The sequence below is a fragment of the Amblyomma mixtum genome, chromosome 5 (assembly GCF_055824585.1).
Source record: "Amblyomma mixtum isolate Tamu chromosome 5, ASM5582458v1, whole genome shotgun sequence".
In the NCBI taxonomy this organism is placed as follows: domain Eukaryota; kingdom Metazoa; phylum Arthropoda; class Arachnida; order Ixodida; family Ixodidae; genus Amblyomma; species Amblyomma mixtum.
This window is the reverse complement of record NC_143016.1, coordinates 20,422,113-20,435,573: the sequence shown is the minus strand read 5'-3', so window position 1 is coordinate 20,435,573 and position 13,461 is coordinate 20,422,113. Positions and strand designations below refer to the sequence as shown.

At 48.8% G+C, this 13,461-nt stretch overlaps 1 protein-coding gene across 1 annotated transcript in view; it reads left to right on the top strand.

The window, feature by feature from the left end:
• LOC149341458 (uncharacterized) overlaps positions 1–13,461 on the top strand; it is a 62,267-nt gene that overhangs the window by 18,473 nt on the left and 30,333 nt on the right. Inside the window, exons 4-5 of the mRNA XM_089542863.1 lie at positions 6,202–6,514; positions 8,350–8,502. Coding sequence (XP_089398989.1) covers positions 6,202–6,514; positions 8,350–8,502 — 466 coding nt within the window. The remainder of the gene's footprint in view (positions 1–6,201; positions 6,515–8,349; positions 8,503–13,461) is intronic.

Sequence of the window (13,461 nt, the reverse complement as noted above, 5' to 3'; positions counted from 1 at the left end):
AGGGAAGGTGGGGCATGTGAGGAGGGTGTGTAAGAAATCTCCTGATTTGCCGCAAAGTTTGCATAATGACGGGAATTGGTCTGGGTATCAGGCACGCAGCTGTATTGGGTATGAAGGAGTCCGGGTTTGTAGTTGTCGCCAATGTGCAGCCTGCGCTATGGTGAGGGATGGAGCCGGGGGTGCGTATTTCCTTCGTTTGTCTCGGTAGTACGAGAGAATATCACGGAAGGAGAGCAGGCGCTCCGAGGCTCGTAGAAGGGCTCGACTCATGCCCGGATTGTGAGACCTCGGGCTTGGGAATGAGCCTCCTCATTGCCAGGGAGGCCAGCATGTGCTGGCGTCCAGATGAGGGTTATGAGACGCCGGGGCTGCCAGGAACGTAGTAAACGAGCAGCGGTGCTGGATATGTAGCCCTTGGCATAACTTAAAATGGCAGATTTGCAATCGGAGATAATTTTTGTGGCAAATGTCGAAATCAGAGCAAGCGCGATGGCTGCCTCTTCTGCTTCTGTGGTCGAATTGATAAGGATTGAGCTGGAGGTTATAAGCCTTGCATTATTGTCGGCTACCGCCAGGGCCATACGGGAGCCTGCAGTATATTCCGCTGCGTCCACAAAGACCACTTCATGGTCCTCGCTATACTGTTTGTGGAGGGCCCGAGCCCTTGCTACTCTGCGTTCCCTGTCTCGCTCAGGGTGCATGTTCTTGGGGATGGGGGTTACGTTGAGGTTAGAGCGGAGGGTAGCAGAAAGGGGGACCCCCTCGGTAGGCTCTGCAATTGGGGTCGGGCTCAACTGGGACAATAAAGTACGACCAGCCTCTGAGTTGGATAGACGGTATATTTGTGTCGTAAAGGTAGCTTCTTTGAGCTCCTCAAAGGTGTTGTGTACACCGAGTTTGAGGAGTCGGTCGTTGGATGTGCTGAGGGGAAGACGTAGAGCCGTTCTCGTGCAACTACGTAGGAGCGCATTTACCCGGTCTCTCCCCTTCTGTTTGAGGGGCAGGTATGGAAGGGCATATGTGGTGCGGCTTATGACGTAAGCCTGGGTGAGGCAAGTCGTGTTTCGCTCGCGTAGGCCAGCCCTGCGGTTAGCTATGCGGCGAATCAGTCGATTGGTGTGTTGAGCGTGTGTTTGAAGTGTCTTTATGACTTCTCCGTGCGCATCGTGGGAGTGGAGAACTAGACCTAGCACGCGGATTTTGCGTACTATTGAGATGGGATGGGTGCCTAGGGTGAGGGAGATGGGTGCATTGACTTAATCGTGTTGCTTGGGCAGGTAGAGAAAGAGCTCCGATTCTGAAGGGGAGCAGGTCAGGCCACGCTCCCGTACATATGCGTCGATGGTGATTAGTGCCAATTGTAGGTGTTCTTCTATTTCGGCATCACTGCCATGGTTTGCCCAGACAGTGATGCCGTCGGCGTAGAGGTTTAAATGGATGTCGGGAATTTGAGCTAGCTGTCGAGGTTGTTGAAGAAGTGCTATGTTGAATAAAATAGGGAAGAGGACGGCTCCCTGGGGCGTACCTCGTGCTCCCAGCGTGATCCCTGGTAGGCTGTGGTCGCCGAAAGTAAACGTGGCTGTGCGGTGGCTGAGGAAGTCTCGGATGTAGCTGTACATCCTGGCGCCGACTCCCAGGGTCGTAAGGTTTTCTAGGATTGCTGAGTTTGTAACGTTATCAAATGCCGTAGTGAGATCCACCCCTAAGATAGCTTTAGTGTCGGAGGTCTGTGAGTCGAGAATGTGATATTTTAGCTGCAAGAAAAGGTCCTGTGTGGAAAGCCCTGGTCGAAATCCAAACATGCTAGTTGGCATGAGATTGTTGCTTTCTAGGTATTGGCAAAGCGTGCTCTGGAGTGCATGCTCCATGAGTTTGCCAACAGAAGATGTGAGGGAGATGGGTCTGACGTTAGAAGTGAGCAGAGTTTTGCCAGGTTTGGGTATGAAGATGACTCTCGCCTGTTTCCATTGTGGTGGGAGGGTGCCCACTTGTCAGCACTCACTACAGTATTCTGTAAGTGCAGCAATGGATTTGCGTCGAGCTTCCTGAGAGCTTTGTTATGTACCCCGTCTGGGCCGGGGGCTGAGAACGTGCTAAGTGCCTGGAGTTCAGCCTGGACCTCTGCTTCTTTAAAGGGCTGGCCAAGCTGGTCGTTAGGGGGGCCTGCATAATCAGGGTGGTTTGCAGGAGGGTATGTGGGGAAGTATTGATTTAGAAGTTCTTGGAGGACGTCTGGCGGAGGTATATCGGAAGTATGTATGAGTTTGGTGAGGGCGTGTCTCTGGGTAGACTTAGACTGAGTGGAGGTTACGTGGTTAACAAGAAGTTTATGCACAACTTAATTACAAGGAATGATACATGAACTCCAAAACAGGCAAAGTTTTGGAACTGTATAACAGAGGGAGACTCCCCTCTCGACCGGGCTGATGGTGCAGAGCACCGAACCTTGCAGCACAACTTCAAACCAGGCCCCCAGGCTCAGTGTTAAGCCCTAGGAGTCAACCAGCGTTCAGCGTGGACCCAATCACGACAAACGACCAGAATGGTTAGTCGGTGACGGCGTGTCAGGCCCCTCATACTTGACGCGCTTATGAAACTTTTCTAAATTAAAAAAAAAAAAACCTGCAAAAACTTTAAATTCCTTCTCTGCACGTGACGCGCACGCTATCGGAACATTCCTAATTTCCCATGCTAGCGTCACATATAAGGATCGGAACCTGCCGAACTGCTGTCAAGAGCTCGTGAAACTTAATGCCCGACCGAACAAAGCACCTGAATCATCTCCGCCTGCACTGTACGTCCTTCCTTGAGCTTCTTGAGGTATGCATGCCACTCGCTGTCCCTATGACGCGAAAGCGCTGACCCGGCGAGGTAATCGCTTGCGCGCGTTTTGTTCTTGTCCAAGCGCTGACATCGGAGTTGCTAAGTCTGGTCACGGATACCGACCTTCCCTTTTCCCGTCGCCTTGTTCGCGAATGGCGTAGGAAGCCGCAGTCGGCACCGATTTCGTCATCCTTCCTGCGCGTTGCGTCACCCCTCCTACGCGATGCGTTGCGTCGTTCTCCCTATTCGTTGCGTCGTCCTGCACACGCACGTCATCAGCGCGTGCTTTTGGTATTGTTGGGACTGAGCCTCCGAGCCAAGGAACGGTCGAGGCGACGGTGAGTCAAAGGTCGTTTATGTACAATATGTACAAGAGCTTTTACAAGATAGATACAAAGGCCAAGAGCCCCACGGGCTAGCACAAAGAAGGGCGGCGCCCGGCGGCGAGCGTAGCTCCGGCGTGATGGCTCTTCTGCTGCCCGTCTGCTGCGTGGGCTCAGCGCGGCTCCGTTTTTATAGCCGCCGGTGTCCGTTGCGGCAGCCAGCAGTTCAAATCCTCCAATCAGGTCATGGCACTGGCCACCGTTCAAATTAGACGAATGGTCGAGAGGCGCCCGGCCGTTGAAGGCTTGCAGACTGGAACGGGCGGCCGGCGAAGCGCCGTAGGAATTCGAACCGACGGTGAGGAGGGGAAGAAGGAAGGGTCCGCGCCGTCCAGGCGGGATGATTCACGCTGCAAGCCGCGACATGTCCGATGAGAGCCTGGGCTTGCTCTGCGCGACGGCGGGCGCGGGGCGCTGGTTTCCAGAGAGGCCAGCGGAATGTGGGCAAAAGCACAACAGTATGCATGTCCGGTCCAGGCAAGCAGCCTCTTACTCCTTGCCGCTAGTGAAAGCTGGCGTCATTCGCGCCTCCCGCTTCGGTCTTCGTCTTACTGAGAAAACACGGGAGGGTTTCTAGCTCACGGGGTTAACCACACAGTGCAATGCCGCACAGCATCATTGATACCTTACAGTAATTAAAACGCGGTGGTCATTGAAGCTTCAATTTCTCCAGAGTCCCCTAAGCATAGGGCACGTTGAACCAACTCTGCTGGTGGTCGAGTTCGGTTTCAGGAGCGTAGGACGGTACGGGCAGAGAAGCCGCACCACATGACACAAAAGGCTGCACGTGGAACATTCGCGCTTGGAGTATGCACCCGCCATCTTTCCCTATCTCAAAGAGCTGCAGTCACCATTTCGCGGGGCACTGTGCTTCGCTACCACCCTGCGTCGGTTCAATTCCGTTTTTGAATTCTGCCTGACCGGTTGGCTACAAGCTATGCGAAACAAAAGGATACCTTCGAAACTGCTCTCAAGAAGCGATTGTTCATGTGACACACATATGCATCTGTTGTAGTGCAGAGTGTCTGAGCGATGTAAGGTGTACGGCCTATATGTGGCGCTTTGATCTGATCCGGAACACCACTTGCTTTCATTCTATGTATGCGATAGAAATGTCGATGCTTCTAGAGAGGCCTCGATATACCACCTTGAAGCACAGCCTTAACATGCGCGCCCTATACTCTGAAACCTTCTCTACGATCAGTAGCTCACGTTGGGCAGGTCTACTACCACCCTGTGGGCAAAGTGGAGACCCGGGCAACTTATGTATTGCATTTATACGGCGCCCGTCGACTCTGCACAAAGAGACGACATATAGTTCCGTCAAAAAAAAAAAATGAAAGAAGATTGCATAATTTAAGACCCCCCTCAGACATGCGTGCATAGCCTGCATGTATAAGTACACAAAGAAACACGAGTCACTACGAACATCCATTTAGGGGTACAGGCCAGGGATATTGGCATGTAAGTAGGTAGTAAATACCACAGAAATGTGACAACCGATTCCACTCTTCTGCGGATTCTGGGTAGCTGGGGCCGCGGTAAAGTGACACCGTAGCTGGGGTCGTGATAGTAACGCGTGCATGAAACCTGAAGTCGTTACAGGAAAAAAAAAAAAAAACCTATTAAGTATGAGTACACCATGAGAGGCGATATAACTCTGATCTTCACCCGAGATGTTGTGGCTCAACATTCTGCAACTTTAACCTAGGTTTTGTAAATTTATATACATCTCAGCCATGATCCCCGCTCGTACGCAAGCTTCGATTCGTACACTGCGTGCTCGAAACTGTAAAAAAGAAATTTAAACGTGACGCGCGCGAATGTCAGCTAACAGAAGGCTCTCCGCTGGCCTCCAGCGGAATTAACTAATAGACGTGTCGTCATATCCGCCTGCCCACTGGACGACGAGCAGAGATGCAATCGACCGGTACACAAAAAAGTCGCAAACGCAGCAACCCGCGCATAAGAAAAAGTTGTGTACTCTAGGATTATAAGAGTGATAGCTTTCTAAAACCCTATGTGACAATGACTGCGGGCCCGTGTTGGATGAGCGCCAGTCTTAGATTCAGCTTCGTAGAAGGAGCAAATAGACGTCAGAGACGAAGTAGAGGTCACTAGATTGCACGCATCGCGTGAAGTGGCGTAGTGCTCTCTTAGGTGCTCCAACGGATAATATCGTACGCAGTATTATTTGGAGACAGGGAAAAAAACACCTCTTTATCGTCTGGGTTTTACACTTACGGAACCGCTCGACAATCTCGGCTGTCAATGTGTCGTTACATGCCACCACGCGTCCAACACAAACCCTCCGCGGCTGAAGAGGTGGCTCAGCAGTTATGGCGCTCGGCTGCTGACCACAAAAGATGCGGGTTCGATCACGGCCGTGGAGGCCGAATTTCAATGGAGGCTGAATTCTAGAGGCCCGTGTATACTGTGCGATGTCAGCGCACGGTAAAGAACCCCAGGTGGCCCAAATTTCCAAAGCCCTTCACTGCGGCGTCTCTCATAGCCTGAGTTGCTTTGGGACGTTAAACCCCAATAAACCAACCAAACCACTCATCTGTACGAGCTTTGGGTCTCTGTTTTGCTGTTTTCGCTGTCCTTATTTTAGCCCTCTCCGTTGCTAACTTACAACACTGAGGGTATATCATTTAGGACAAGAAAAAAGGCGCACAGGCCCAATGATACTGGTATGTTTTGATCATATGAAGAAATTTGTCTGAAGAAATTTGTCAAATGCCATAGTTTAGCATAGCCAGTCAGCCGTATTTTAGCGAAACGAACGAACCTAAATACACAAACGACACCAGCAGACACTGCCTTTGTAACATGAATCAATACCAGTTTTCCCATCTAACTACCTCCCTCAAGATCATGCCTTCTTCATATGCAGTCCGTCTCAAAAGCGTTGCCTTAGAAACACGGACATTACTAGCTTCCCCGCCTTCTTTGCTCAAACCCTGAACTTTAATCTCTCCCTCTCGTTCAACAGGACTTAGCCTCGGCCCCACGCTCAAGCTGAAGGGAAGAGTGGAGGTCGCGCTGAAGCCCACGAAGGATACCAGCAAGCTGGTGCTCAAAGCCAAGTCAAGCGCCTCTGAGAATCTCCTGATGGCACTCGTGGACGTATCGGGCGGTGCCGGCAAGCCTCCGGTGGCCGTGGCTATAACTAGCGTGAGCCACAGCAAAGACTTCCTGGTCGTGCTCGTCAAGGAGCCGCTCAAGAAAGACAAAACGTACACCCTGATCACAGAGCACAAGTACAAGAGCTCCGGCAAGGACGGACCCATCACATTTGACGCAGCGTGAGTGGCGCGCTCTGCTGGTTGCGGCTGTAGGTTAAACGCAGTGCGCGCTTGCGCAGATCCACCAGCTTTAGAGGTGGGATTTTCTCCACAGGAGAGAATTTATGGGCTACTTTCGGAGGGGGCATTGGTTGGGGCAGCGGTCCCGCAGGCACAGTGTAATACTTTGACATTTTTTTCGTCGAATACATGGTAGCCAGTGCTGTTTTTTATAGAAGCCTCTCCTCCCCCCCCCCCCCCCCCCCCCCCCGCGTTCCCCTCCCTGACCTTGTAGAAGCATTTTGCAAGACGGCGCTTAGAGACTCATTGAAATTGTGGCTTGCTGCTAGTTACCCGCGTTCTGCAGTGCGTGTACACTTCTGCGATAAATTCGGATACAAAAAAATGACTACCTTGTTTTTGCTCACGAAATTTTATGGTAGTCAGACATATTGAACAAAGTAACAAAATTTTCATTTCTGGCGTGTTTTCTGGAGCCCAGTTGCTGTACCATTCAAGAAAAACCGCCCCAACTCAGAAATAGTATCTTTTTTTTTTAAATTGCGAAGATGTGGCCTTTGTCATAAGAGAGTCCTGTGAACATGCCAACAAGGCCCGGTACTGAGGGCAATGAGTCACAGATTCGTGCCACTTAAAGTCGCTTTCGAATGACCAAATAGTACCTTGCCATTAGAAAGCGACTGTGAATGGCTCGGTGCCTTTCAGCGCTCTTTGCTTCTACTGGCGAACTGTCGCCCAACTAATACCATGCTTGCAGAAACGAAGAATAGCCTCTGCTGGCCTCGGGGTAGCTCGCTGTGAGCGCGTGATAGATTTTGTGTGCATGATATGGTGCTAAGCCTAATGAAAACGGCATGAGCATCGACACAGGCTGACGTTCGCAAATCTGGGGTCTGTTTATTCGGAATAAAATGGAAGCTTATGCGCAACAACGAACGCTACCAGATTTTAGTGGCATATACTTGATGTCTTCGCGCGTGCAGACAGTGGTCACATATTTTTATTTACAAGGGTCGGTAAATTTTCATAACACCAATTTCTTGTTGACAAACTGCGTTTACACGCACGCTGCTACTAGCACCTTAATATATTGGCTGCACGTCCTTAATTTTTGTTCTATAGCAAGCGCCACTAAGCCTTAAAGTAGCCCTAGCGACGTTAAAAGCCCCTACATTGTCAACGGATATCGTGCTAAAAAAATTGTAGGGCAGATTACACTCTCGTGTAAGACTGATGATACGATGCTGTTTGAGTTTGGTTCGACGAAGTTGTCCGTGATTATACTCGTCATTTCTATCTGTTGTCGTCCCCGCCCTTCCCCTTCTCCCCCCCCTCACCCCCAAGATCAACGAACACTCAGTCATCAATATCTACAAGTGGTTATTTCAGTACCACCCACGGACGCCTGACGCCCCCTGTCGGAGCGGGCAACTAATACCATAGTTGTCGTCCGCTCCGACAGGTGGCGTCAGGCGTTCATGGGTGATCTCATTACCGCGAACACAGCCACCGCTGCGCACGACTAAACGGAACAACCTCTTGCTTAAACAGCATCGCTGTTAAAAATTAATTCCTGACTTCTTCCTTCCCTCTGGAAAGAAGTGATGCCAACAGCTGTGTCGCACCGATTGACGTGGCCCGTCCTGGGTTCCTGATGTGTAACCGTTTGCACCCAGGAAACGTTTCCTGCTGATTCGATCGGTCAGCGTTTTTACAATGACTGTCACTATCGGTGCAAGCCATTCAGCTATTGTATGGTGAGCCATGATGCACTGCATACCTGCAAGTGTGGCCTATTGTTTAAATCAATGATTTCATGCATCTGAAATACGCAGGCTGAGCCGCATGGAACTGAAGGCTAGCGAAGCCCATGCGGTCTTTCCCTGCTTCGAAGAGAGCGGCTGGACGGCAGCGGTTCAGCTCACATTGCGCGTGCCTAAAGGCGTCATCGCACTGTCCAACGCCGCTCTCGATGGCCAGCCCGTCAGGTGAGAGAAATGGGGGCGTTATTTGTCCTACAGCGGGCGTTGTAAGGCTATGATGATGATAATAACCACTCAGTACAATTAATTAATAACTAATTAATAACTTTATTTCCATGAATGATGGGGGAGACTGCGGATAAGAGCCGCTTGACAAGCGACTTGACTGAAGCCCGCGACCGCCCGCGCTGCGCTATGGGAGGGGGTGGCGCCGTTTGGAATGAATGCCCACCGATGGCGACAGAGGGCGCTGCTTGTCGGGAGACGCTCTAGGATTCAGTTTTAGCGCAACTAAATCAGGTGTGATGATTTTTAACGATACAACTGATCAGGTGCTTACAATACAAGGCCACGAAATACCCAAAGTGGCCGAATACAAATACCTCGGGATATGGCTAAACGAAGGGCAGATATACACGGAAAAGCATGAACAGGCTCTTAGGGCAAAAGGACGAAGAGACGCCGGGATAATGAAACATAGGGCATTATGGGGGTACAACAAATATGAAGTACTAAGAGGTATTTGGAAAGGAATAATGGTGCCGGGACTTACTTTCGGCAATGCGGTTCTGTGCTTAAGGGCAGAAGTTCAGTCGAGATTAGACGTAAATCAGAGAGCTGTTGGAAGATTAGCACTAGGTGCCCACGGCAAAACCACAAACGAGGCAGTACAAGGGGATATGGGCTGGGCATCGTTCGAGGCACGGGAAGCTAAGAGTAAAATACTATATGAAGAACGCCTGAGGAAATTGGACGATAACAGATGGGCAGCTAAGGTATTTAAATATTTATACAGAAAGAACGTTGACTCACAGTGGCGGAAAAGAACTAGAAAACTAACCAGTAAGTATGCCGGTCATGAGGACGGAGAAAGAAAGAAAGAGCATTAAACGACAGGTTAAAAACGCGGAAGTTAAAAATTGGATGAATTCAATGGAAAAGAAACATAGTGTAGAACTATATCGATTCTGGAAAAGGCAGATCAGGAAAGAATTTTTCTATGATAACTCAAGAGGCAGTGCCCTACTTTTTCAAGCTAGATCAGGGTGTCTTAGAACGCGCAGCTACAAAAAGAAATTTAACGAAGAAGATGACACATGTGCAGTGTGTGGTAGATCTGTGGAAACAATTGAACACCTCATAATCAAATGTGATGGTATCCATCCGGATGTCGATGCGGGCACAGTCACTCTTTCTGAGGCCCTAGGGTTTAAAGATAACAATGGTCATGTAAATAAATCTGCAGTGGAAGTCAGCAAAAAGCGATTGGAGGATTGGTGGCTGAAAAGCAGAGATGTGGCATAAGGTTAGAATAGTAGGAAACCGTAGGCAAAGTTGATGGAGAATCTTAATGAGAATTGCCAACACAGTAAACAAAAAAAATAATAAATAAAGAAAAGCTGAGCATGGTGGCAATTGCCACCACCCCGTTTCAAAGGGGGCGCTCCTATCCATCCATCCATCCATCCATCCATCCATCCATCCATCCATCCGTGTAAAGTCACTGGAACTCTGACTTTAGGAGGGTGCTGCCGCAGCAGACGACGCGGCCAGCACGCCTTTCTTGCTTCGGAAGGCAGCAAGCGGTTGGTCTACACGTGCGTGATTTAACCCGCTTGTGCACGTCTTTTCTGTTCAGCGAGGTACAGCGTTTGTTGTTCTGCGTAGGTCTTCGCACATGCGAGCCGTTCCGTACTCCTAGCAGTTTCGTTCGGATTGCATCGGGGTTCTGTGCGAGCGTTGTGTGAGATCGTGTATCCGTGCGTGTGTGTTCACCGTGTCGTTTACAGTGTTGTCAATTCATGGAGTGAGTCCAGGATTGTTGTTTTCTTTTGCCTGTCTATAAACGGCACAGAAAGATGTCGAAGCCAAAGCGGCAGGGCAAAGAAAAGACTTGCTTTGTGCCGCTGTGCAAAAGCGGTTACCGCTCGAACAAAGAACGCGTTTCTATGTTTACTGCACCATCTGATGCTATACGGCTTGCAGAATGAGAGAACTTTTAAGTCAAGATGAGCTATGTGATGAAACGAGTAGGCTCCTTTCAGAGAAAATAGATCACCTCCTTGACCGCGGAAATGTCAATGAAGCTCATGATACAGTTCAAGCTGTCGCGTCTAGTGTTGGCCATGCATCATACACAGAAAAAAAGAGCAATAGTGCTTTAATCTATTATACTACAGGCTATGTAGGAAGAAAGATTATTACCAATAATGGTTGTCCACAGTGTGCAGGCTGCCTTTGTGTAAGCAAATCTGAAGCTAGTGCCGATGTTGCTTCGTACTTTACTAGCCATTTTGACAATGGGGGCCTCGTGTACCCTAGCCAGAACTTGTCAACTACCGTAAAGGCTATGGAAGATGCCTTTACTGTGTTTTTTAGTAAGAACAAACTCCATGAAGCGAATATAGTTGAATTTTTGAGTCAACTACAGGCAGTGTCTTTTCCAGAACTTGGCTGCCCAGAGCATGAAAAGGAAGTTCTAACAGATGCTGTAAAGTTTTATGCTCTTCTGAGGTTTCGGTTTTTTGTTAAAGGGCTCAACAGAGACAGGGAAGCGCAAAGGCTACGGCAAAAGTTGCTTAAACTGCGCCGCCGCCAGTGAATGCTCCTAGTCTCCGTGCAATTCTGCCATTTCCCCGCGTTTGTTGTTCATTGTAAATAAAAACGAGTGTTGCGATACTTTGTTGCCTGCGTTGTTCACATACACAAGGTATGAATAAAACTTAATGTGTGTACTTGTCAGCAAATGTAGAGTACACAGAGAGAACGCATAAATGCAAGGTAATATAACTGCAGTATTTCAAGTTGTTTTTGTATCAAAACAGAGACCATCATGCAATCGTCGCTACAATAGAAATCCCGTGTTTCCTTTGTGAGCACGGATGTTTGAAACTCGGTTGCGCGCCGAACTTCGTACAAGCTTTCTCAAGATACAACCGTTAAGTACGCCGACTCTTGTCAAAAACTCAAAACAAACCCTGAAACTTGTAGTCAGATGAACAGCTGAAAGCTGTGGTCTGTTACAGCTTAATGAAAGCAAAAATTGAGCAGTCCCCTTGCAGCAGTTGCAGAGCGCGGTAGGAGCGCGGCCCGCACCCACCCGCTCTACAGCGCTCCTCGCGGCGGCCGCCGGCATTCATTGCTCCCGGTGCCACCCTGGAGGCCGCGGTCGACACACTACCCACTATATTCTAGGCACTATAAGCCCGCAGCCTCCCTAAAAAGCAGGCAACGATAGAACAACAAACACAACAAAAACAAAAAACTCGCAGGAAGCATAATATTCAAAATTAAAGCACGCACACTTGATAGCCACAAAAGGTAAACATAACAAAAGGCAAGGTAACACTTTTAATTGTTATTGTAAGCAAGGATTGTTAATGAAACGTTTGCATAGGGTTCGTACAGAAATTGTATGTAAATCTATACCTGGTTTGTGGAATGAATTTAAAAGGGTTGGCAGTGTGTACAACACTTTTTGCCTAGAATAATTTGCCCGCGCAGTGACCACCTTCCACGGTTCTGTGTAACGGGTGGTGTAGGAATGTGTGTTTTTATCGAGATCTGATAATTCATGTAAAAACTTGAGATTTTCTTTCACGTCCCGTTTGAACGCCGGACTTAACTTATAGGTATAAAGATTAAACGCGCGTATTATGTTTGCTTTCAAGAATAGCTCTGAAGTATGGGAATTATACGGTACCTACATTAAAAAGTGCTCGAACATTTTTTTGCAGTATATGTATTCTTTCAAGATTTGTACGTGTCGTGGTACCCCATTTTAATACAGAATAATACATGTTATTGTTAACAAAAAAAAAATTGCTGACCATTACGTTACTTCCTAATGCGAAATTTGAGCGCAGCTCATCAGTTGTTACAGCTTTTCGATAGATTGAGGCAAAGAATTCGAGCAAGACATGTATGTACAATTACAGACAACGTTATTTTTCACACATATTCCTTCTTCAAGACACTCCACTAACAGATCTTGATTATCATGAAGGAAGCTTTGTGGTCGGAGAAATAGATGGATATATGCTCGACTTGCTGCACCAATGCCTGTTTCTCAAAGACGAGGTCTGCGCAAGTATTTCGCGAGGTTGTCACAGCTGTGGGAGCCGTTACAAGCGAGAGGAACGGGATGTTCTCCCGCATAAGTGATAAGAGATTCCCGCTTGTCTTTATATCTACATTAAAGTCCCCACCCACCCTGCCACCCTGGCAGGTGGCATCGTTTGTGGCACAACGTCGTCAATGCCAAAGCATGCAGCGCACATCTGTCACTACCGCCACGTAGCTTAAAGCACGATTGAGGTGTCTACTGTTCCATGAGGGCAGTTATGCGCCTTGCCTCTGGTTCATGTGTCCGCCGAGATGTGCGAGACAGATACTGCGCATTTATTTTCCTCAAACTCCAATTTAAAAATTTTACCCTCTGCTTCCCAAGCCCCCGCTCTATTTGCTTCGCAGCTGTGGGAGACAGATATTGCGCATTTCCTGTCCTCAAAAAAAAAAAAAGATACCGAAGACATTTCGGAAATTCTAAAGTGTGCTTGGCGAAAGCCTTGTGGTCAACCCACTGCCGCTTCCCGGAACCGCTTGGCCGCCGCGGTGGCTCAGCGGTTATGGTGCTCGGCTGCTGACCCGAAAGACGCGGGTTCGATCCTGGCCGTGGCGGCTGAATTTCGATGAAGGCGAAATTCCAGAGGCCCGTGTACTGTGAGATGTCAGTGCGCGAAAGAACCCCAGTTGGACGAAATTTCCGGAGCCCTTCACTACGGCGTCTCTCATAGCCTGAGTCGATTTAGGACGTTAAGCCCAAATAACCAAACCAAACGAAATATTTTTTTCTGTAGCTGCAACCTCCCCGTGTTGCCACCCACATTATTTTTCTCCAAACTAATTCAGCCTCCAGGTTTTTGGTTTTTATGTTTTTTGAGGAAAGAAAATGGCGCAGTATCT